The 25,963-nt window shown below is 48.9% G+C and overlaps 1 protein-coding gene across 2 annotated transcripts in view; it reads left to right on the plus strand.

The window, feature by feature from the left end:
• The window catches only part of GSK3B (glycogen synthase kinase 3 beta), a 702,432-nt gene that overhangs the window by 398,942 nt on the left and 277,527 nt on the right, over positions 1–25,963 (plus strand). For both annotated transcript variants that reach the window (XM_085621049.1, XM_085621050.1), the window contains exon 4: positions 563–673. In XM_085621049.1, the coding sequence (XP_085477175.1) occupies positions 563–673 (111 nt within the window). The remainder of the gene's footprint in view (positions 1–562; positions 674–25,963) is intronic.

Here is a 25,963-nt window from a genome sequence, read left to right on the forward strand (position 1 = left end):
TCTTGATCCTAAAAGGTTTTGGAAGCACTGCTCTAGCCCTTGTTAAATTGAATTGTTCTTGAAAGCAAATGCTGTTGTATGACATGGTGCACACGATACAAGTACCAATGGGCACTTGATTCCAATTATTTTTACAGCCTAGTCATGACCGGCTGGTTTATTTTCTTTTATATCTGTATTGGAAACAAGAACTGATGTTTTTGTTTGATCATCCTGTGTGGTAAAGGAGAGAGATTAATGCAGAATGGTGCAAGGGCGGCGACATTTAGCAGTCCTATCGATCCCTGTGCTGTGCTCTAGAATCCGCACTACAGTGTTCAGTATCTAATGGGGCTCCGGGCCGGATCCCCTCCTTCGCACCCAGAGGCAGCCGAGATGAGAAGCAGCGCCCACACACTGGTAACGCCTGTACCATGACACCGTGCACATTTTTCATCCTTCATGCTCTTCCATCCAACAGTGTTGATGGTTGTTCGCTCGTTCCCTCTTGTTTAAAGTTTCCACGACTTATTTCACTGTGGATACGTGCATGTAAACTCCTCCTATTTTTTTTCTTTTTCAGAAAGATGAGGTGTATCTCAACTTGGTGCTAGATTACGTGCCCGAAACGGTATACAGAGTTGCCAGACATTACAGTCGAGCCAAACAGACACTCCCGATGATCTACGTCAAGGTAAGAATGTGTGTTTGGCTGGATCCAGTGCTGCCTCATAAGTAGGCCTGAAGGTCCAGTCATCCTAGGCTTCACGTCTGAATCTTTACATAGCCACTATACTCTGGCATCATGACATCAGTGCTGAAAGGGGAAGCAGTTCCGCCAGTGCTGGCCACCTAAGGGGTTGCAGCAGCCCCTCTTGTACACTGCCTGCGCTGCCCAGGCCTCACACCTGAGCGGCTTCAAGCAGTGCTGGCCACCTAAGGGGCTGCAGCAGCCCCTCTTGTACACTGCCTGCGCTGCCCAGGCCTCACACCTGAGCGGCTTCAAGCAGTGCTGGCCACCTAAGGGGCTGCAGCAGCCCCTCTTGTACACTGCCTGCGCTGCCCAGGCCTCACACCTGAGCGGCTTCAAGCAGTGCTGGCCACCTAAGGGGCTGCAGCAGCCCCTCTTGTACACTGCCTGCGCTGCCCAGGCCTCACTCCTGAGCGGCTTCAAGCAGTGCTGGCCACCTAAGGGGTTGCAGCAGCCCCTCTTGTACACTGCCTGCGCTGCCCAGGCCTCACACCTGAGCGGCTTCAAGCAGTTCTGGCCACCTAAGGGGTTGCAGCAGCCCCTCTTGTGCACTGCCTGCGCTGCCCAGGCCTCACACCTGAGCGGCTTCAAGCAGTGCTGGCCACCTAAGGGGTTGCAGCAACCCCTCTTGTACACTGCCTGCGCTGCCCAGGCCTCACTCCTGAGCGGCTTCAAGCAGTGCTGGCCACCTAAGGGGCTGCAGCAGCCCCTCTTGTACACTGCCTGCGCTGCCCAGGCCTCACACCTGAGCGGCTTCAAGCAGTGCTGGCCACCTAAGGGGTTGCAGCAACCCCTCTTGTACACTGCCTGCGCTGCCCAGGCCTCACTCCTGAGCGGCTTCAAGCAGTGCTGGCCACCTAAGGGGCTGCAGCAGCCCCTCTTGTACACTGCCTGCGCTGCCCAGGCCTCACTCCTGAGCGGCTTCAAGCAGTGCTGGCCACCTAAGGGGTTGCAGCAGCCCCTCTTGTACACTGCCTGCGCTGCCCAGGCCTCACACCTGAGCGGCTTCAAGCAGTGCTGGCCACCTAAGGGGTTGCAGCAGCCCCTCTTGTACACTGCCTGCGCTGCCCAGGCCTCACACCTGAGCGGCTTCAAGCAGTGCTGGCCACCTAAGGGGTTGCAGCAGCCCCTCTTGTACACTGCCTGCGCTGCCCAGGCCTCACTCCTGAGCGGCTTCAAGCAGTGCTGGCCACCTAAGGGGTTGCAGCAGCCCCTCTTGTACACTGCCTGCGCTGCCCAGGCCTCACACCTGAGCGGCTTCAAGCAGTGCTGGCCACCTAAGGGGCTGCAGCAGCCCCTCTTGTACACTGCCTGCGCTGCCCAGGCCTCACACCTGAGCGGCTTCAAGCAGTGCTGGCCACCTAAGGGGCTGCAGCAGCCCCTCTTGTACACTGCCTGCGCTGCCCAGGCCTCACACCTGAGCGGCTTCAAGCAGTGCTGGCCACCTAAGGGGCTGCAGCAACCCCTCTAGTACACTGCCTGCGCTGCCCAGGCCTCACTCCTGAGCGGCTTCAAGCAGTGCTGGCCACCTAAGGGGTTGCAGCAGCCCCTCTTGTACACTGCCTGCGCTGCCCAGGCCTCACACCTGAGCGGCTTCAAGCAGTTCTGGCCACCTAAGGGGTTGCAGCAGCCCCTCTTGTACACTGCCTGCGCTGCCCAGGCCTCACACCTGAGCGGCTTCAAGCAGTGCTGGCCACCTAAGGGGCTGCAGCAACCCCTCTTGTACACTGCCTGCGCTGCCCAGGCCTCACTCCTGAGCGGCTTCAAGCAGTGCTGGCCACCTAAGGGGCTGCAGCAGCCCCTCTTGTACACTGCCTGCGCTGCCCAGGCCTCACTCCTGAGCGGCTTCAAGCAGTGCTGGCCACCTAAGGGGTTGCAGCAACCCCTCTTGTACACTGCCTGCGCTGCCCAGGCCTCACTCCTGAGCGGCTTCAAGCAGTGCTGGCCACCTAAGGGGTTGCAGCAGCCCCTCTTGTACACTGCCTGCGCTGCCCAGGCCTCACACCTGAGCGGCTTCAAGCAGTTCTGGCCACCTAAGGGGTTGCAGCAGCCCCTCTTGTACACTGCCTGCGCTGCCCAGGCCTCACACCTGAGCGGCTTCAAGCAGTGCTGGCCACCTAAGGGGCTGCAGCAACCCCTCTTGTACACTGCCTGCGCTGCCCAGGCCTCACACCTGAGCGGCTTCAAGCAGTGCTGGCCACCTAAGGGGCTGCAGCAGCCCCTCTTGTGCACTGCCTGCGCTGCCCAGGCCTCACTCCTGAGCGGCTTCAAGCAGTGCTGGCCACCTAAGGGGTTGCAGCAGCCCCTCTTGTACACTGCCTGCGCTGCCCATGGCCTCACTCCTGAGCGGCTTCAAGCAGTGCTGGCCACCTAAGGGGCTGCAGCAACCCCTCTTGTACACTGCCTGCGCTGCCCAGGCCTCACACCTGAGCGGCTTCAAGCAGTTCTGGCCACCTAAGGGGTTGCAGCAGCCCCTCTTGTACACTGCCTGAGCTGCCCAGGCCTCACACCTGAGCGGTTCTTGCAGCCAGTAGCTTGTCTTTATTAGGAGCAGGCGTGCAACACACATTGGAACATTGGACTTAAAGGGCATCAGCCCCCCGACCCCCCCCCCCCCTCCCGCCTCCCCCGTCGTGTGTGGCAGTCCGGGATGAGACAGCTTCTCGGCACACACACAGCCTCACCTGAGCACTTCACAGGTCTCTAAAAGACCATTTGCATGTTAATAAGGCCTCGCTGTTGTTTCACCCCTTCTAAGAGCCCCTGCAGCGCCACTCTGACTATTGTTTAAAGATTCAGCCCCCTCCCCCCGAAATTTTTTCTTAGCCCCCTCGAAATTTGGCTCTAGTTGCGCCTCTGATGTGGAGGTCGCATTTCCACCCATCGTTCCTTCCTCGCTCCCTTCCCTTATTTGTGCAGGTGATCCAGAGTGCATCCATGATCTGCTGTCCCTCCCTCTCCTCTCCGCGCTATCGCAGCTTGCTGTGGGCGCCCAGCGCTGGGCCCTGGTGTCTAGCTGCAGCTCTCATTCTTTTTGGGGCTTCCCTCCTGATTCCTCTTCAATGTGTGGTTTTGTTTCGGACCCCATCGGGCTGTGGTTTGGGCTGTTCTTGCCCCGGTCACGGGGCACCTGCTGGTGCGGTGGAGAAGCGGGTGAGACTCTGGCAGTGGCGCGGACAGTTCACCGGTCTGAAGGTCTCCTGTGCCCCGGACCTTTCGTTCACATCTGTGCGGCGCTTCAGTAGCCATGGTCCTGGTGTTAGTGCTTGGTTGTCGCTCACTGCTCGTGATTTTCTCGGTCTTTTCTGGAGCGTCAGTTGATGCCTTGTACCTGTCTGCAGCTCGGACAGTGATGTGCACCCCCCAAGCCTCGAGGCTTGGCTAGATAAACCCTTCTGTTACCAAACTTCTTTGGCTCGAGCGCTTCCTTGACTCCTAACTACACCTAGACCTAGAGGATGTTTGCTTCCTCCCTTGCTCTGGTCATTGCGACGGCGAGGGCCGCTGCAGGGAAGCATGTGCTTCATACCGTGGCTCAGGGTTTTGGCTTTGGCATGCTTCCGAAGTTAATTTTGTGCTTCACAGGTTGGATAATATGTCCTTCAGCTTCATGTGTGAACGAACTGTAGAAATGTCCATTTTAGTGTGGGTGGGCAAACATTTTCATTTTTTTGGCAACAGGAAGTATTTCTTAATCGGAAAGACGTGGTGTGTGTGGGCTTTGACGAACCAATGCTGTTTTCCTTCCGCGAGTACCATGGTTAGACTCTGTGTTGGCTGATGTGTGTAACGTAACATGGGCCTGTCGGTATACTAGTTCGGCTTTATGCTGCCACCTAGTGGTGGATTGCGTTATGGTGCGAAGTTTTTGGGGGAAGAAAAAAAAACAGTATGTCGGGATTTTACCGCGGGCATGCCCTAAAACCTCATGTGTGGTGCTGACTGGTACCTACCACACAGTCAGCCTCGCTGTGGGCACCAATGGACCGTAGTCTGGAGTTCAGATGTCTTTTTCTGCCTTGTTGGAGAGGGCACTTCAGGGTTTTGTTATGACCCCAAAGGTGTCCATGGATAGACAAGCATGTGATTGATGTGTTTGCATGCTCTTCCTCTGCTAGTGCAGACACCAAGGAAGGAGTGCATGGACAGACAAGCATGTGATTGATGTGTTTGCATGCTCTTCCTCTGCTAGTGCAGACACCAAGGAAGGAGTGCATGGACAGACAAGCATGTGATTGATGTGTTTGCATGCTCTTCCTCTGCTGTGGCATTATAGTGATCAGAAGGGCAGACACCAAGGAAGGCGTGCATGGATAGACAAGCATGTGATTGATGTGTTTGCATGCTCTTCCTCTGCTAGTGCAGACACCAAGGAAGGCGTGCATGGATAGACAGGCATGTGATTGATGTGTTTGCATGCTCTTCCTCTGCTGTGGCATTATAGTGATCAGAAGGGCAGACACCAAGGAAGGCTTGAATGGACAGGCATCAGGCATGCGATGTGTGAGCAGTGTCCTAATGGGGCACAGAAGAGCTTGCCACCTCTAGGGGTCCTTGATGATTGTCTCGTAGCTCAAACCGTATGAACATTTTTAAAGCAATTGAATTATAAAAAGCTTTACTTTTGGAATTGTATAAAGGAAAACAAAATACAAATATTTATCAGTAGGTCTCTGTTGGAAAGTGGATTGGTATTAGTGGTAAATATACATCTGCCACTGGCAATAAGGCCACTAACACAGTCTAGGGCTCAGAATAGGTCTCAGAAAATTATTCCCATGCTCAACCCTTGGTAGATGGGCTGCGAGGAGGCAGGCTTAACATCAGAGACAGCTATATAAAGCATTTAAAAATACCAATTCAGTAAATAATTAAGACTCCACACACAATAAAAATCCAACACCAATTTATACAAAAATAGGAAATATTTGTAACTTTAAAATGACACCAAAACGGAACAAAATCCAATGTAGGGAACCAGAGATATGAATTTTTCAAGATTTAGCACTATATAGCACATAGAAACCTATAGCTCCTATTGGAACATCTTGTTGCGCTAGACTGAGACAAAATCAAAGTTTCGGGCTAACCACGATGAACCCTGCGCGGCTACCCCTCACGGTAGGCCTCGGTCGAAGTTTTTACCATCTGACTTAGAAACTTTTCTGAAGCTTTTTCTCCCGGGTCCCTTGAAGCTCTACACCAGTCCGGATTCGATGAGAGTTCGCCAGCTTGCCTTGCGACCAGCTCCCGGTCAAACCTATGAGTTAAATTTTTTCTGTAGCTCCTAGCAGTAGTTATTAATTAATAACTTATTTCCATGTTAACCTATGTGGCTGGGGATCTGAAATGAGGAAATGAACTGGGCTATTTCTCCAACACCAAGGCTTATAAAACATCTTTTATAAGGATCCTGCCTATATCTACTGGACCCCTCACCCTGGAACACCTAGGGGAGACTTTAGGGGTACTGAATAGGTAAGAATATTGTAGTTCTGCACTCCACAGTACACTAGCACAAAAGTCGATTTTGGGAAGCTCTTTACTACAATGCGGAAAGTTAACTGTCATTTTACTAGCCCCAGGGCATATAAAATTTATTTTATAAGGATCCTCCTCATAAGTACCTGCCCCCCTTTCTCACCTCTGAGACACCTAGGTGAGACTCTGGTGGCACCTAATATGCCATGCCCTATTATATACTATGGACTTAAAGGTAGTTTTAATCCCGTGCCCTATTATGTACTAGGGCCGTATAGGGTAGGTCATGCCAATCATAGAGGTTCCCTGACCCATAGTATACCCTAGTGTATGTAGGTTTATTCACTGTATTCTAAGTATGTTTTAAGCATAGCATTGGCCCTGGGCCTGTTGAGGCAGCCCCCTGGGACAGTCTGAGTCAGTTACCACCAGTACCAGTCAGCAAAAAATGGGGGTGCCCAGGGCATAAGAATGACTTTGCAACAGTCATCGTGCCTATGAAGGATGGTCAAAAATACCTCCATGCTCCTGCAACTTGGAAAGAAACTTTAAGACGAGATCAGTTCTTCAGTCGCCAGCATGGCTTATGGATCAGGAAAACACGTGTGGAAAGTTTGCCAAGAAAAAGAAATTGCAACACGAAGTGAAACATCGGCATAAAAGTCACTCTGTAATCTGAACAGATTCAGAGAACCACTTTAAACAGGCACATGATCTTCAAACCTAGAGAGTTGAATGTGAAGACAGTGTGGGTTTTGCAGATCTCAGGAGTTCCTGTTTTTTGCCTGAAGACAGACAAGACCCTGTGTTTGCGCTGGCAGCTTTTCTGGCTTCTTCGACACACATATAAGAACACTACAGCTCAAGGCTGTAGAATGTCCTCTACTTCCATTCCCCTCTCCTTCCATTCCCCTCTCCTAACTCGGGAGCCTCTGCCCTTGAAACACCCCTATCATAATTGCCTCTGTTCCTACAAATGCCCTGCTAGGTTTGCGCTCTTTAAAGAATATGCACTCACAAGGTCCGTCATTTTGTGATCACGTGCTTGAACTATGCATGAAACACCTCTGAATATATTAATTGCTTCTGGCCCTGCATATGCTCTGCAAGGTTTGTGCTCTGTAAATGTCTCACACGCACACGCACACTCACACTTACTCACTCACACTCACACTTACACCCTTACACACACAAACTTACACACACACACGCGCACACACACACACACGCACACACATACACACATACACACATCCTTCCCTCTGTGATCACATCCTTGGACTATGCATGAAACACCTCTGAAATATATTAATTGCCTCTGGTTCTGCACAGTGCTCTGCCTGGTTAGTGCTCTGTAAAGAATACACACACACAAGGTCTTTGGCTTTGTGATTACACCCTAGGGCTATGCATGAAACACCTCTGACTATATTAATTGCTCTGGCCCTGCCAGCGCTCTGCTAGGCTTGTTCACTGCAAATAAGATGCACACATGCAAGCTTTTTCCCTCTGTGAGCATACCCTTGGGTTATTCATGATCGAAATCTGTCACACACTTTTGAAGAGAATACCCACGCAGTGGCTTCAGACCGAACAGAGGTGTCCTCTGCCAGGAAATCTCCACCAGATTTGAAATGCCTCCTAATCACTTAGTGGTGGTTTTCTGGCAGTAAAGGATACTCTTCCTCCAAAGATCAAAGGTGATTTTTAAATTTTATTAAAAAGGAACACTGAGTTATGGTCTTGAAAGAACAGTTCTTACATAATTACAATTGATTTCGAGATAAAGAAAGACATGGTATTTAACATACCAAAGCCTGTGGGAATATAGTTGGCCTTAGTAAAGGTTGTATCTACCGTAAAATCTCTACATGCATTTCCTGCAGCTCCACCAGGCAGACCACTGTGGTAAACTTCTGTACAATCGGTCCCAAGTCAATTTCAAACCAGCTATCCTTAGCCCAACCCTTTCATTGGTGGGCACATGCTCCTAATCCCTTGGTGTAGTGGCACTTCTGCCTGGCTATTGGCAGTTTGTAGTCACCACCAACTCCATGGGTGGGTGAACATAATGCTGACTATGATTTATCAGTACATTTGGGGCAAGACCGATTTGTCCCTCAACATTTATTGGAGCTGAAAGATATTTTTCTTACATTTATGGTCTTGCATCCGAAAGTCCGATCCAGAGAGATGATTCACACTGTCCATACCACAGCCTTCGGCTACATGAGAAAACCAGAGGTACCAACTACCCTAATTGCCGCCGGATGGCAATGATTCAGTTGAAGCTGACAGTACAACAAAGCACTGCCCTGGAGGTATGGCTCATTGCAGGATTCGACTACACCAGGGTGGGCATCTTGAACAGATGTCTATTGTCCACCAAATGGGAAGTTATCCAGGAAGAGCTATGCTTTATTTTCATGGCCTTTATTTCTCCAACCATAAATACCTGGTACACTCACCTGAACACTAAACACAACCAGTTAATTTATTGGATGGGCTGGAGATGTAGGGGACACCCAATGTTCGACAGGGGCTAGTTCCATCTCCATCCAAGGTACCGCATTCTCCTCCCCGATGAAGAGAGAAGAGTGTTGTTCCTGCACAACTCAAGTGCTTGTTTCTTGCAGAGCTAACCCTTGTATTCCTAGGTCTTCACACCGAGAACATGGAGGACCTGGAGGCTGCCAAGACGTCCTCCAACTTGACTAAATACAAGAACTAATGGCACAGTTACTGCCACATGGAACACGTAAAAGCCATCAACCAATGTACCTACTGCGCAGATATGTGTTTCTAAAGTCACTTAGCTGAGGCAGGGTGTAGGTGGAGAACTGCAATACATCTTACCATTAGGACCTGCTTGGGCATTCTTTTTCCGCAACCATTGAGGCCATCAAAGGACATTGAATGGTATTTGTGCATCTGTGGTTTGTGATATTCTGGAGGCTGACCCTGGACCTCGCTAAGTTGATTCATAACTGTTTTTGAGTTGTTTGGCTCATGATTTAAAGCTTCTTTAATGGAAGACTTCTTTTTGGGTTGGCATAACTTTGCCAGATTTATAACTGAGCTACAAACGCTTTCTCCCTTTGGACATTTTATATTGCCACTTGATAGCAGATAGATGTGAGAGCTCATGCCCACCTTTGTGCAGTGTTACTATCCGAGTTAATGATTTCTTGTCTCCATGCCTCTTCAGCTAAGCAATCATTACACAATCTAGATGCCATGCATATACATTGCTTTTATTTTAACAGAATATGGACCTACGTTCTACTGAAGTAGAGAATTTTAGAGGTAATTATGCAACTGCTAAGGATACTAAATCGTTTACTTCATATCTGATAGAGACTTTAGCTGCAGATTCCCTACCTTTGAATTTTCCAGGCGTCTGGCTGGATCTGGAAACTTTTGCGTGAGCAGTACCCCTGCGTGCTGTCTGGTTGCTCCATTCGAGTTTGTGTGACGGCGTTTAGGGTCGGTTATCACCTATAAAGGCGCCACCCAAGCGCGCAGACATCGGTCCTTTTATTTCCACGCCAGTTAAGCGCTGATCCGGAGAAAAGCAACCCCTCTGCTTTATTTTTTTCAAATAGGGTTTTTCGGCTTTTCATCGAGGAAATGTTTTTCTTGTGTGTCGAGGATGTCATCTATACGTACAGGGTTTAAACAGTGTGGTGCCTGTCACCGTGCCTTGTCTGTAACCGACCCCCACCTCATCTGCGTCTGGCGTCTCGATCGCGACCCTGACACAAAGTCGTGCTCAGATTGCCAGGCCATGGCTCGGAAGGCCCCACGGGGTTGGAGAAGGTGCCATCAGGTTCTGCGACGTTGACTCCGGCTACGTAGATGGTGGGGTCTCATGGATCTGGGTTGACGCTGGTAGTGCCAGCGCGACCCCCTCCCCCCGCGTCAGAGCCCAGCAGTTCTACTTCATTGCCTGTGCATTTCAAGGACGTTTGGGAAATGTCTGAGGATTGGGAGGGGTCTATGGACCATTTAAAACAAAAACTAGACGTTCTTGTGGAACAGTTGGATTGGTATGAGGATCTTTGAAAAGGCAGAGGACTGGACACCTCTCCAGATACTGGTATGCTCCCTCCGCTGACTGTGGCTACGGAGGAGAGGCGAACCCCATCACCCTCCAACCCCCCCACCCAGACCCCCTTCCCACCACAGGGAGCTTGGTTTTTCAGGCTTCTACATCACATGGCGCATACTCTGTGGGAGATGGTTGTGCAAGGGCTGCCACAGGTTCCAGGCAGTCAAGGATGGGGGAGATACAGAAAAAATCATCATTTAGATGTGATTTAGACGCAACACTCAGTGGGTAGGATGGTTTTGTCGACTCTGGTCTTGCGATGCCACACCTGGCTCAGAACATCTGGCTTCTCAGTTAATGTCCAGGCTAATCTCATGGACATGCCCTTTGACAGGACTCTTCTTTTTGGTGAGAAAGAGGACTCAACCTTGGAGAGCTTTAAGGATTCTCCTGCTGTGACCAGATCCATGGATCACTTGGTCACACCTCATAGCCAGTGTAGCTTTCGCCGCTTTCGTGACACAGGATAGGGTTTTCAGCCGCTTCTGCTGTATCTCATTCACCGTCCGGCGCAGACTCCCCAAGGTGTAGGAGGGTGTGGACGCTGTTCATACCGACCTCGGAATGGTAGCCAGAAGTCATCTACCGCCTAGCCCTCAGCATCTGCAGCCTCCAAGCATTCCTAGTCTGCAAGACCATTCTACTCCAGTTGAAGGGAGAATTCAACCCCATCTCCTATGCTGATAACATCGTACAAATGGGTCTGGCAGATTATTCTGGAAGTCTGTACTATTCCTTATCATTCTTTTCCTCCCCCATTATCACCAACTCAAAAACAGCTGGTTGAGGATCATCTAACATTACGCCAATAGGAAGTTGCTGCTCTCCTGGCCAAGAGAGCTATAGAGAAGGCTCCGATTTCAGAAGTTGGCAGTAGTTATTATTCCTGCTACTTTCTGATACCCAAAAAGGAACAAAGGTCTTAGACCTATTCTAGACCTCAGAACCGTCCATCTTTCTCAAAAAGGAGAAATTCAAGATGCTCAGGTCTTGCCTGTCCCAGACTAAGCAGACTGGCTGGTAGCATTGTGCTTGCAGGAGGCCTTTTTTCATATCCCCATCCTGCCTGCCCACAGTTCAAGGTAGGCCACGAGCTCTTTCAGTACACTGTGCTCCACTTCGGTCTTACCAGTGCCCCTCGGGTGTTCACCAAGGGGATGGCAGTGGTTGCAGCTTATCTGCGCTTGTTAGGGGTGTGAGTAATCCCCTTATCTCGACAGCTGGCTGTGGATGGCGCCTTCATCCCAGGCTGTCGTCTCCCACCTCCAGACAATGGCAGACCTCATGTTTTCACTAGGATTCTCTATAAATGCGCCAAAGTCACACCTGACTTATTCTCAAATGCTCCCTATCATCGGTTCAGGACACAGTGCACTATCAGGCTTATCCTCCCGGGCAGTGAATCCAGGATTTTCAGGGTATGATAGCGATGTTTCAGCCTCTATCCTGTAGAAGTGAGATATCTTATCTGTCTCACTGGTGCAGGGCCACCCTTTGTCTACGGGTTCACAAAATGAGGATTGACACTGGAGTGGAACAAAACACAAGTTTATTACATCTCGTGAGAGGAGTCCATCGTACAGACACTACAAGTGCCTGAGAGGGAACTGATAAGCATGGTTTCAAACCTATCTTTTATACATTTTTGGTACTGTGAGACAAGCACTAAAACCCCTTTGTCATTGTCACATAATGCTTACACAACCCCTTTTGGCATTTTTACATAATGCGTACATGCCCGAACTGTTGAATCCTCATAAACCCCTACCCACGTCATCTTTGTAGATAGGCAAGGGAGGTTACAGGCGTTGGTGGGTTAACAGATTAGACATCTGTGCCCTTAGGCCCTTCGGCAGGGCAGGGCTCCTTACAGTGGCACACAAGTATTATCAGTACAACCAGCTTTCTAGTGAACATGTAACTTCTGACTTTACAAAAGTCCCCCCAGAAACACAAAATGGGGGCTGGTAAACAAAATGGAAGAGGAGTAGAGGCTAACTTAACAGAATACATTTTTTACCGTTCAACAATCCCAGATTTTGGTGTGAATGACTGAAGTTGCTGGGATTCATGGCCTCCTGCATTCTGTTGGTAAATCACGTCAGATAGGTATGCGGGCTCTGCAGCTCTCCAAAGGGTGCAGCATCAGGGGAATCTCTCCCATGTAGTCCAGATCTCAGAGGGAACTGTAAAAGACCTGCAGTGATGGCTAACAAACCGCAATTGGGTCAGAGGCAGATCCCTCTCCCTTCCCCAACCAGAAATCCCAATAGTGACAGATGCATCACTTCTGGGATGGGGTGGCCATCTGGGAGGGGTGAAGAACAGGGGACACTGGTCTCCGGCGGAGTCGGGGCTCCACATCATTTTGTTGGAGTTTCGGGTGATCCGACTAGCATTTAAAACATTTCTTCTTTTGGCCAAGGTGAAGTTAGTGCAGGTGTTCACCAGCATGTGGTACTGCAACAAGAAGGGCAGGGTGGGGTTGTGGACACACTCAAGAGGCCCTGTGTGTCTGGACATGGCTGGAACAGGGCATATCACTGGTGGTTCAGCATCTGACAGGTTCTCGGAACGCCAGGGTGAACGAACTCAGCCATCGATGTCTAGCAGACACAACTGGTGCCGCCAGTTGGAGATGGGACAAGGTCTCTTTCTGGAGTTGGGAGAGCCTAGGTTTGATCAGTTCCCCTCCGAAGAGAAATAGCAGTTATGCGCCCCGGAGCTTCCAAGGCGGTGACCCATTTCGTAGCGAGTGGAGCTCAGGCCTCCTGTATGCCTTTCCGCCAAGAGTTCTGAAGATCAAGAACGACCTGGCCCCATTCTTAATTGAGATACAACAGAAAGATGAGGTGGGGGTCGGTTAGCGACGTGGTGTGGTGACACGCACCACACTGTTTAGACCCTGTACATATAGATGACCTCCTCGACACACAAGAAAAAAGTGTTCGAGGCATATGAGCTGCAGATTACACACTTTTGCATAGATCGCCATCTGGTGTTGGGCCCGGATGTTTGCAGTTTGTTTTTCCTCTTGGAAAGTCTTTGGAAGTCACGAGGTCGGTGACTCCTCCCTTGGTTCGTATTGCGCATGGGCTTCGGCTCCATCCTCAGATTGTTTTTTTCCGCCATTGGGCTCGGATGTAATACTCAGCGCTCCGGTTCCGAACATTCCAGTTCGATCGAAGCGGAATCCTCGCTCTCCACGGTATTGTTTAGATACTGATCTCCTCAATCACCTTCTTCGACGCACCTTCGATTCCAGTCATCGACGGCGGCCTTCGGGCCTATCCAGGCTCTGGTCCCGGCTGATGGAAAGAACTCCATTCAAGAAGTGCCCTCGATGTGGGTCCAAATTCCCCCACACCGATCTTCATGAGGTGTGCAACCTCTGCCTCTACCCTGAACACGAGGCTCGAGACTGTCCCGCCTGCAAGTCTTTTAGATCCAAAAAGACTATTCGAGATCGAAGGGCCAGACAGAAAATGGCGCACTCCTCGACCTCCGTTCCAGTCGACATCTTCGGGGACGACGTCGAAGCTCCGGGACACCAGCACACTGAAGAGGACCTCGTCAGTGCTTCCGAAGCCGACGACTCGGATGTGGAGGACATCACCCCGGTGCAAAGGGTCGTGAGTAAAATACCCCCTCCCACACCCGCGCCCATACCCAAAAAGGCTTTGGTCACGCCTTCGCCTTCGGGCCTAGGCAAGACCAAAGACACTGCTTCGAACACCCCACCTTCGGGCCTGGTGACGAAGCCAAGTAAGCCTTCCGGCAGCTCGGGCTCGAGCCAGCCTGCCAGCGGTGCCGAAAAACACCCTTCGGCACCGAAGAAAAGATCGGCCTCTACCTCGACACAGAGCTCCACACCAAAGCCCTCGGTGTCCAAACCCAGCCTCTCGGTGCTGACCAAACATCATAAGGCCATCGGCACCGACACTCCCGCGCCGAAGCCTGTCTCGGCACTGGACAAAAAATTGGAGGTTCCCAAAAAGCACGGCACAGACAAGCCTAAGAAGCAGTCGGCCCCGAAAACGTCGACGTCGACCGAACAACCAGTGTCGCAAGAACTTTTTACACCGGATCCTTTGCAAAAGACACTTACCAAGGATCCAAAGACTGGGCATTTGGCACTGTCTTCTAAAAAGAGACATTTGGACAATCCAGCTCCACCTCCAAAGAGGAAGGACTGTGCTACTTCCCGTTTCAGAGTGCCTTCCCCACCTCCTCCACCCCCACCCCCTCCTCCACCCCTGCCTCATCGCTCTCCGACCCCGTCTCCAGACCATGATGATCAGGGGGACCCATACTACGACCCAGCAGATGTGCCACAAGACCCCACCCCTACAGGATCCCCAGACCCCTGGGATGATTATAATAATCTAGACATTCCAGATGTCCCAGAAGATGACCTCTATCCATCCAGGCCATCTCCACCAGAAGACTCACTAGGTTTTCACCACCTACTTCAGAGGGTGTCACATTATCACGGGGTAGAGCTACACACTGACCCAGTAGAGGAAGATTTTCTCCTAGACACCTTTGATACTGCACATAGGTCTACTGCTATACTACCTATGCTCAAAAGGGTAATAAAACATGTGCTGGAGGCTTTTAAAGACCCAGTCAGGGCTAGGGTCCTAAACCCACGCATAGAGAAAGTATAAAGCTGCCACAACAGATCCTGCCTACATCAAAGGGCCAACGCCACTGGATTCCCTAGTGGTATCCACCGCACGAAAGAGATCAAATTCCCAGGCGTCAGGCTAAGCACCACCACCTGACAAAGAATCAAAGCTCCTGGACGCGTCAGGAAAACACACTGCGTCACAGGCAGCCAATATATGGCTTATCGCCAACACTCAAGCGCTATTGGCCAGATACGACAGAGCGCATTATGATGAACTAGAAACCATCATGCACCATCTCCCAGAAAAATATAAAAATAGGGCCAATGAATTAATTCAAGAGGGTAAGACCATAACTAATACCTCTATACGCTGTGCCTTAGACGCAGCAGACACAGCCTCCAGGGCCATTAACACCAGTGTCCTACTCCGTCAACACGCTTGGCTGAGAGTTTCAGGCTTTAAACCTGAGGTACAAGCCTCCATATTAAACCATCCATTCGATCAGGAACATTTATTCGGTCCAAATATAGATGAGGTCCTCGAGGATGAAAAAAGACACCGATACGGCGAAATCTATGGGAGCCCTACAGTCGCACCCTCCTAGGCGCTCCTTTCGCCACTCTTCCTTTCGGGGCACGGGCAGAGGCTACTCCTTAGATAGCGCGTCCACGTCCTACAAATCTCCTCCTCAGTCCACCTTCACAAAAGGATATCAAAGAGGCGGCTATAGAGGCAATAACAATAAAGGCAGAGGCAAAACAAATACCGCCCGCTCTGCCACACCGCCTACCCAATGACTTTCCCCTGCTCCCCCCAGACCATCCCACTCCGGTCGGGGGCAGACTACAAAATTTCCTTCACGTTTGGGAGTCCATCACATCAGACAAGTGGGTGACCCAAATTATTCGTTCAGGGTACTGCCTAGAACTCCCATCTACCCCCCCCCCCCCCAACATCCCACCCAGGCAACGCCCAATGTCACAAGAACATTCCACGTTACTAAAACAGGAGGTAATCTCCCTCCTACAAAAACACGCAATAGAACAGGACCCCCACGATCAGCAAAATGTAGGGTTCTAATGTTTCTGATACCAAAAAGAGACGAGACTCTACGACCTATCTTAGATCTCCGGCCTCTAAACGCATACATACATTCGGACCATTTTCACATGGTAATACTTCAGCAGGTACTTCCGCTCCTCTCCCAGAACGACTTTCTCACCACACTGGACTTGAAAGACGCATACTTCCACATTCCGGTACACCATGCCCACAGAAAGTACCTCAGATTCGTAGTGGACGGGCAACACTACCAGTTCAAAGTGCTCCCATTCGGGGTCACAACAGCACCACGGGTATTCACCAAGTGCCTAGCGGTAGTGGCAGCACATCTCAGAAGACAGCACATTCACACGTCTTCCCGTATCTGGACGACTGGCTGATAAAAGCCGCGTCCTACAACCAATGTGTACACCACACCGCCACTACAATCCAACTACTTCATCAACTAGGCTTCACGGTGAACCACCAAAAGTCCCAGCTAACACCATCCCACATAAAGCAATACCTCGGTGCCACCATAGACACCTCAAAAGCCATAGCCTACCCCAATCCGACCAGGATTGCAAGCATTCAGGCTTTGCGTCAAAATTCATACTTCAACACTCCCTCCCAGCAAGAGTGTTTATGCAACTGATAGGGATGATGGCCTCTTGCATTTTCATAGTGCCTCATGCAAGACTCCAGATGCGTCCACTCCAAGAGTGCTTAGCGCGCCAATGGAACCAGGCCCAGGGGCAACTGACAGATCTGGTGTTGGTAGACGGTCGCACCCATCACTCTCTGCAGTGGTGGAACACCACAAATCTTTCCAGAGGTCGACCGTTCCTGGACCCGGTTCCACAAATAATCCTGACAACAGACACATCGCTCTCCGGCTGGGGAGCTCATCTACTACACCTCACAGTGCAGGGCACATGGACGCCGCAACAAAAGTTACTCCACATCAATCATCTGGAGTTACTGGCAATCTTTCTAGCCCTAAAATCATTTCACACACAGATTTTAGGCAAAGCAGTCCTTATCCCCACAGACCACATGACCGCCATGTACTACATCCAAAAACAAGGCGGCACACACTCTCCACAGCTCTCTCAACTAGCACAGAGCATATGAAGATGGGCAATTCCACACAAAATCTTTCTCCTACCCAGCATGTCCCAGGAGTCCAAAACACCATGGCAGATCTGCTCAGCAGACAGACGCAGCAGATCCACGAGTGGGAACTTTACCCGCAGGGTCTTCACCCGTTCTTTCGGATGTGGGGGCATCCACAGATAGACCTATTCGCCACCCACGAAAACAAAAAATGCCCAAGCTTCGCCGCCAGATACCCACACCCATTGTCCAAAGGCAATGCGATATGGATGAACTGGTCAGGCAAATTTGCGTACGCCTTTCCACCTCTCCCACTAATTCCATTAGTGGTGCGAAAGCTACAACAGCATTTCCTCACACTGATCCTAGTAGCTCCAACGTGGGCCAGACAACCGTGGTACACCACGCTGCTGGAACTCTCAGTAGTGCCACACCAAAAATTACACCTCTCACCATGCCTCCTAACCCAGAACCATGGAGAGATCAGACACCCGGACCAGCTCAGCTCAACCTTGCGATCTGGCTCCGGAAATCCAAGAATTCGGATACCGTAACCTTCCCCCCGACTGTATGAATGTTATCAGAGAAGCTAGACGTCCTACCACTAGAGCCTGCTACGCTGCCAAGTGGAAAAGATTTGTTGTTTATTACCATAACACAATCAACCCTCTAGACGCATCCATACAGCACATCATATTCTACTTACTACACCTACAAAGATGTAACCTAGCATATACATCCATTCGGCTACACCTCGCAGCAATTGCCGCTTACTTACAAAACAGACAGCACCTATCACTTTTCAGAGTGCCTGCCATTAAAGCCTTCATGGAAGGCCTAAAACGAATAATTCCCCCCCCAGAGTGCCACCCTCACCTGTGTGGAACTTAAATATAGTGCTCACAAGGCTAATGGGACCGCCTTTTGAACCCTTGCATAAATGCGAACTGCAATTCCTCACATGGAAAACAGCTTTGCTTGTAGCCATCACCTCCCTTAGAAGGGTCAGTGAAATACAAGCACTTACTATACAAGAACCTTTTCTCCAAATGCACCCGAACAAGGTTGTCCTACGTACCAACCCAAAATTCCTACCCAAAGTCATCTCACCCTTTCATCTAAACCAATCGGTAGAATTACCGTTTTTTTTCTCGCAACCTCAAACTGTTGCAGAAAGGGCTCTACACACACTGGATGTTAAAAGGGCCTTGCTTTACTATATCCAGAGAACACAACCTTTCAGGAAGACAAAGCAATTGTTTGTCTCTTTCTCTCCACCTCATAAAGGCAACCCCATCTCTAAATCAGGGATAGCTAGGTGGATTGTAAAATGCATACAGATTTGCTACCACAAAGCAAAACGCACGCGATCTGTTCCCCCTAAAGCCCACTCTACAAGAAAGATAGGGGCTTCTATGGCTTTTCTAGGGAACATCCCATTAGATGATATCTGCAAGGCAGCTTCAAGGTCAACACCGCACACTTTCACTAAACATTACTGTGTAGATGTGCAAACCAAGCAACAAGCTAGTGTGGGCCAGGCTGTACTAAAAATACTATTGCAAACCACTGCAACAGATACCGGTGGTCGCCGCTAAGGTTGGGAACTGCTATATAGTCTATGCAAAAGTGTGTAATCTGCAGCTCATATGCCTCGAACGGAATATGCTACTTACCAGTATGCATCTGTTCTTGGCATGTAGAGCTGCAGATCTACACACGCCCACCCGCCTCCCCGACTACCTGTATCTGTTCCAGTCTATCTTATTTAGATACAACACACATGGGTTTCTTCACTGTTATTACTACGCTTCATCTTTCCCCGTTGGCGAAAAACAATCTGAGGATGGAGTCGAGCCATGCGCAATACGAACCAAGGGAGGAGTCACCGACCTCGTGACTTCCAAAGACTTTCCAAGAGGAAAAACAAACTGCAAACATCCGGGCCCAACACCAGATGGCGATCTATGCAAAAGTGTGTAGATCTGCAGCTCTACATGCCAAGAACAGATGCATACTGGTAAGTAGCATATTCCTTCCTCGACAAAATGCTGAAAAAAACCCTATAAAAAAAAAACAAGCATTGGCATAGCCAATAGGTCTCGCCTTTAGGACCATATAAGTGTTTAGCCATGCAACAGTTGCATAACTAAATACTTATAAGGTCCCAAAAACGAGACCTATTGGCTATGCCAAGCGGCCGTGAAAGTGAAAGTAATCCCGGTAAACCGCGGTGCGCGCGCCCCTGCACATGCACTGTAGCTCTAGGCTGGCCTGGTAGCACTTTTTGGAGCCCTCTCAATAAGTCTCGCCAGACCAGCGCATGCGCTGGGTCAGGCGAGACCTAAAAAAGGGGGTCGCTCTTCTCCATATCAGTGCTTAACTGGCATGGAAATAAAAGGACCGATGTCTGCACGCCTGGGTGGTGCCTGTATAGGTGATAAGCGACACTGACAACGCTGTCACACGGAGCCACCTGATTGCGCGCAGGGGTACTGCTCACGCAAATGTTTCTGGATCCAGCCTGACGCCTGAGAAATTCAAAGGTTAGGAATCTACAGCTAGATATTGTCTCTACCAGATGATGCGTTATCGAAGGTTAGTAACTTGTTCGCTTTACCTATTGTTGCATCTTCCATGAATATTCATACAGTGTCCAGGCACTCTCCATCTCTGTCAAGGCTGTGTTAGAGGCCTTCTTTAGGCAGGTACCGATCAGATCTTGCTGTTCAGCTATGTGACCTACCCAATATGCATTCTGCCAAAACTAATCTATGGACTCCCGTTCTGGATCTATGCTAAATTTAACATGCATGTTGTGCTGAAGCGAAATCTCTAATTTTTCAGATGCTGCCTTTCTCCTCCCACCTTTCTCATTTGTTGCGATTGGCCAAGAGAAACAATGCAAAAGTAGGCTTAAGTTACCTTAATTGTGACTTAAAAAAAAAAAACCTTTTTTTAAATCCTTGGGCTCTTCCTGCAGCGGACGCACCTCGAGGCTGGCCCGCATGGTGTCCACGCGATGGAGGGGCGGTGGGGCATAGGTAACATACTTAAAACAGCACCACTCCACAGAATCTACGCCAGATTTTTGCATTTTTACATACAACACTTTTACACTGTTAGGCCTCGAGGCTAAGCAATTTCACAGCGCATAGTGCCGCGGCTTCAAGGCGTAAAGCTGTACATGCAGTTCATTCGGGTGGCTTTCGCTGAGGCTGGCTGGTAGAAAGTATGTACCCACGTGGGCACCAGCATGAAAGTGTTTTCACATTCCCGTGCCCACTTGTCTACAGGGGCCGAAAGGCAGCACGACGGGTGATGGCACTGATGGTTGCGCGGGGGCAGGGAGGGTATAGTTGGTGTTCTAGCTCCAAGAGGTTGGAAGGTTGGCGAGGTACGAGGAGGTAGTCTGCGCCCCCGCATCGGCATCATTTCCTCCTCTGTCATTGGCACACGTGACCCCCTTCGATCCACCCTGCCCACCATTCTGTTTTCCTCGGTGTTGATCTGGTCTTTACTCCGCGTCTGTAGTTAAAGATATGAATCGAGCGCACTGTGCTGTGTTTTGGAGCAAAAAAAAGTATGTGTCAGAGGGGCATGTAGCTTTTTTGTTGAGGGTAAAACTAAGCCCCCTTCTAACAGAAACAAGGTGATGGGGTACACAAACAGACACGCATACACAGAACACAACTAGAGACAGATGCTTAACAGACACATTGAGCGTTCCCGCTCACAGACCTACTAACAGAGACTCACGCAAACACAGCCAGACACGAATACCCTCAAACCCACACAAAAAGACAGACTCACAAACACACAAGGCACAATCACAAAGTCACGCTCATAAGCACACATACATACATACAGACACAATTAGAAACACAAGCACACACAATCAAACCATCGCGAGTCAGGAAGGCGCCAGAGACTGAATAAACGACGTGAGTGCGTGAGAATTGCCCGTATGTTGATGCCCCAGAGGTGGAGTGAGTGACTGCGGTGTAGTACCAGGGGTGAGTGTTCTCTCGAGTGGGGCGAGGGCTAATTTTGTGGGAGGGCCGGGTGGGGCTGGCGAGGCCGCTGGAGATAGGGGTGACAGTCGGCAATGGAAGCCAGAGCCCCTGGCCGGGCGGGGGCCGTCAGACGGGAGCCTCCGTCCCTGCCCGGGAGATTAGTGCGTCTCCCTCACCGCATTCCCCGCAGTCCTGGCTTGTCACACAGACCCCCGTCCCCACCCATGAATCATGGGCTTGTCACCCTGCACCAGGCCGGAGACACAGAGACATCGCTGTATCACGTTTATTGCACTTTAAGTGGCGGGTGGGCTGGGCACTCCGGGGTGGTGGGGGGTGCTCTGTGTGTGTGCAAAATGCAATAGGTCCCGCATTTGAGTGATTAAGCTATTGACATTGTAAATAACAGTGCTGTTTCTTTAAATGCTTTTAAAAAAAAAAGTCATGAGCAATGCCAATAGCTCTAACTTTAACATTGCCGAGACCATTACATTGTAAATGCTTGTTCAAGAATGAAATTTGCTGTGGCCTTAAGGGGAAGCAGTATGCCATGTGTGTGACACATTCATGTACCATACTGGCCTGCAAAGCTCTGCTTTTAACAGCTGTAGAAGCAGTTTTCAGTTCTAGGACTAGGTGCCAGGTTGCCCACAAGATGATAATACGAAAGAGCCCGTGGACTACGAGTAATGGTAATACCGTAAAGGTAACGTTATCCTTTTAAGAGCATAGGCACTTGGTGGAGCCAGTGCGACTCATGAAGACCCCAAAGTCCACAGTTCTTTACAATGTGAGATGGGCATAGCCTGAAGGCATGCACATCTTTGCATTTTTTTTTCAACTTCAGGTAGAAATGCATAATATTTGTGGAGAGTGTACCACCAGCTACCCTTTTCAACATCTGATGTTTGTGAGAGGGCGCAGCCGCCCATCTACCATTTTCTGCCCCAAGAAGACCTGCCCATGGACATACTAGAGCAGGAAATGTAGGATGTGGAGAAGGGACAAATCTTTTAACTTTCCATCGCAAAATGTGGAAAATCACACTACCTTCTACATGAAGGCCTCAATTTCCCGGTTTTGTTAAATACTTGAGCGTAATTAAAGATTTGTACAACATACCTACAAAATATGCTCCGTATGGAGATTCTATCCCAAAACTATATAGGTCAATAATCATTTTCATTCAGGGTACAGTCCAGCTTTCATTGAGGTCTTGAAATCTTGTCAAGCTTGATGACCCTACCATGCAAAGCCATGCATAAATATCATGGACGGTAATTTAATGTATATGGTGGTGGGCCATTTGCCTTGAGTCCACCGTGACAAGTTATGTTATGTAAAGAACCTTTTTATAGGTTCTCGACGAAGATTGTAATTTTATGTTCCTTGGGTGACTACTTCAATACTATATATTCCAAGCTAACTTTAGAAATCGGATGCAATTTGACTGCACAACTAGAGAGCCCAAAGAAAATGTGTTAGTACAGCAAAGAGCATAGTATTGTTATTTGTAACGTACGTATCTAGATGTAAAGTTAAAACCATTTCATAGGCTTGTAGTGTATTAAACATTGTAATCAGTAGGTGTTTATGCTACTTTTTTTCTAGTTGCTAGGGCGAGTCACCTTTAGATAATGTGCTATGCCACTGCAGGAGTTGCACAGAGTAGAATAGTATATAAATCAAAGCATAGCATTGAATTGACACACTGGTTAGGTCTCGCCTGACCCAGCGCATGTGCTGGTCTGGCGAGACTTATTGAGATGGCTCCAAAAAGTGCTACCAGGCCAGCCTAGAGCTACAGTGCATGTGCGCGGGCACGCGCGTCGCGCTTTACCGCGATTACTTTCACTTTCGGGGCCGCATGACCGCTTTGATGTTTGATCGCGATCACTTTCACTTTCGCGGCCGCTTTGCATAGCCAATAGGTCTCGCTTTTGGGACCTTATAAGTATTTAGTTATGCAACTGTTGCATGGCTAAACACTTATAAGGTCCCAAAGGCGAGACCTATTGGCTATGCCAATGCTTGTTTTTATTTGGCTGTAAAACTAAATGTGCTGTGAGATTAGCTGTAAATAACTTATTTGATAGGACTTCAACTTTAGTCCCATCTCCTCAGCAAAGCACTGCCAGTTACTGTGCTTAGTATGCGAACATTGAACAAATTTGTTATACAAAAGAATGACTTGCCTGTAAGCATAATTTTACATCTTAATGTCTTCTAAAGGTCTTTTGTAGACCTCCCGATCCTGTAAAGAGGCTATGAAAGCTTTGCTGTTACGTACTCATTAGTTTAAATTCAAACTCGTATGAAGAGGATATAGAATTTAGAGGGGAGTGGGGGGCTTACTGAGAGGTTCCAGTCCGTCATACAGGAGGTCTTATAACAGACATGCTGTACAGTCGACACTCACGGTCTAAAGTTTTTAAGAGATTTTGAGGGCTTCTTATCCTGCCATGTACACTTTGGATGCTGATTTAACTATAATGAAGTTTGAATTTTTTTTTGGCAGGTTCATAATCTGTTCAGGAGGTGCCCACATAACACACACATGTATTGCCCCAGGTCAGTTTTGCATTTATACATACACCAGAGCATCTTGCAGCAGATGGTAGCAAGGGAAGTCAGCTCATTTTTTTTTTTTTTTTTTTTTTTGTTGTTGCTGTTTGGCAATCTCTAATTTCTTAAATGCTCTCTTGACACACTTTTATTTAGCACTTTGTCGATATTAGCTAACCGAGCCTCTTCCAGTGACTTGTCAGCTAGCTAGTGCATTACATGTAGTCTTGAGAGGTCCTTGTCGGTTTTGAGATGCTGAAATGATGTGTTTATGCCCATATCACAGTGATTAAATGTGAGCGGTAAGGTACATTATCCAGTTGATTGTGGAGGACGCAGCTGTAAACTGCAGTTGGGTCATGGAACATTTTATTTGATTTTTACCTTAGTGGTTGCATATGTGGTCCACACTGAGCATAAACCTTTGTTGATTGTGTTTGCATGACTTTTTTGGATAAGGCCACCTCCAAGGCATCAAGCTAAATGCTTGGTGTGAGGGTGTTCATGTGTTAGGAAGTATACCTGCTGGGACAGAGGAAGAAGTGGCTCCCTCACTTCAGGAACAGGAGTTGATTGTTCTCATTGTGCTGTTAAAACTATAGCTAAAACGCGAAGAGGAAATGGCGTGTGGAAGAGTATGGCACAGTTAAGGCCATGATCCACTAATGTGGTTGTCAAATGGCCCTGTAGGAATCCGAGTTAGAGGTACTGAATGTTTCCTCTGTAAGGGGTGGTCGATTGAAACTTGATGCAAGCTCCCAAGGGTGTGCTACTTACAAAGGTGTGGATGTGTGTTGAGGGACGAGTTCGGAGGGCAGAAGCATTGCTAACCGACACGAAACATACTTGTGACTGTAGCTAGATGCCAAAAATTCAAATACCATTGTGTGTGGCAAGTGGCAATTAAAATTGTGTGCAACAGCTTCCTTTTTTTATTTTTTTTAGCTGTGCCTAAAAATTGATCAATTGCTGCAAGGGGATTTTTGACACTCTGGTTTAGAGGGGTTTGTATCTGCTGAATTTGATGGATTTCCATTCCTGTTGGATTGCAATGAGAAGGTGACGGTGGCGTCTTGCTTCTGACATTGTTGTTGGGACCTGTATATGAACCGTGCAGGGGGAGGGTTTTAGAGGTCCTCTGTCTCTTTGATTTGGCCTTGTCCTTGAATAAGGGCCCTTCTAGAAAGCTGTAGAATTAGCAGATTCCTAGCTTCAGGGCTCATGGTGTTTTAGTATCAACAACCAACTACTCTGAGGATTCAACCCCTATTGCTTTGTGTGGCTGAATGTGGATTGGACAGTTGGCCACTCTGCTCTTGGTTTAGATTGCAGCCTGTGTTGTACGGGGGCACCAGTTCCTTTAGATATTCTGGCCTCCTCCCTCTAAAGGCTTTCTAGATGGTGCATGTTATTTTAAAATGTAATTTATTGGCGGTATAGTAAAACCCACATTGGATTAATATAAGGTCTGACCACTGGCCCTGCGTCCTCTGTAGCCCATGACCTTATTTAATTTCTTCAGGGCGCTGGTCTACATAGAATTGCGATATACGTATCTCTAAAGAAACACAGTGCTGCAAAGCTCTAAACAGTGATCTATTCATAAGAAAGTTGGAACCCTTCTCAGCCACGTCTTGGCGTTGTGTAACCACTATGATATGTTATGTAAAGTGGATCTGTTTTTTGAATCAGTCTCCCCGGCTGTGACTTTCTGTACTCTGAGCGGTCCTTTCTCGCTTTATTCCTGTGGTAATGAGAATATGGGAGTGTGCGCTGTAATGGGTATCTAGCTAACTGCACCTGTTGTGTGCTGCTGAGGTACAGATGGCTCTCCTTCAAAAGAGATTTCATGGAAGTTTGTTCATAATACAAACCACTGTCAGATCAACAAGTGCGGTGAAGCTGCTGCCATCACAACAAACCACTAGAGCATGCCCATAGTCAATCTATGTTCAGCATTGGCAAGTACGAGTTCAACATACCTTGCACAGAAACAATTGGAAACAAATAACTCCATGGCCTGTCTATCTAGACACTTGTTCTCCGTTTGCTTTAAGAAGTGCTAAGTATACCTTAATTTTTAAGTCTTGCCTAGGCAGTGCTTGCGCTGTCTCTTCGAGACATGCTGTATTCAGGTATGGATGGAAAGCTCCCCCAAATTTCTGCCTCTCTTTTCAGTTGGCTCATGTTACTGTCCTTTCTAAATAGTTGCTTTTGATTCGTGAATAGGCTTAGTAGTCTTGCATTAGTACCACCTTTCCTCTTTTTG

Source organism: Triturus cristatus, chromosome 8 (genome assembly GCF_964204655.1).
Source record: "Triturus cristatus chromosome 8, aTriCri1.1, whole genome shotgun sequence".
In the NCBI taxonomy this organism is placed as follows: Eukaryota; Metazoa; Chordata; class Amphibia; order Caudata; family Salamandridae; genus Triturus; species Triturus cristatus.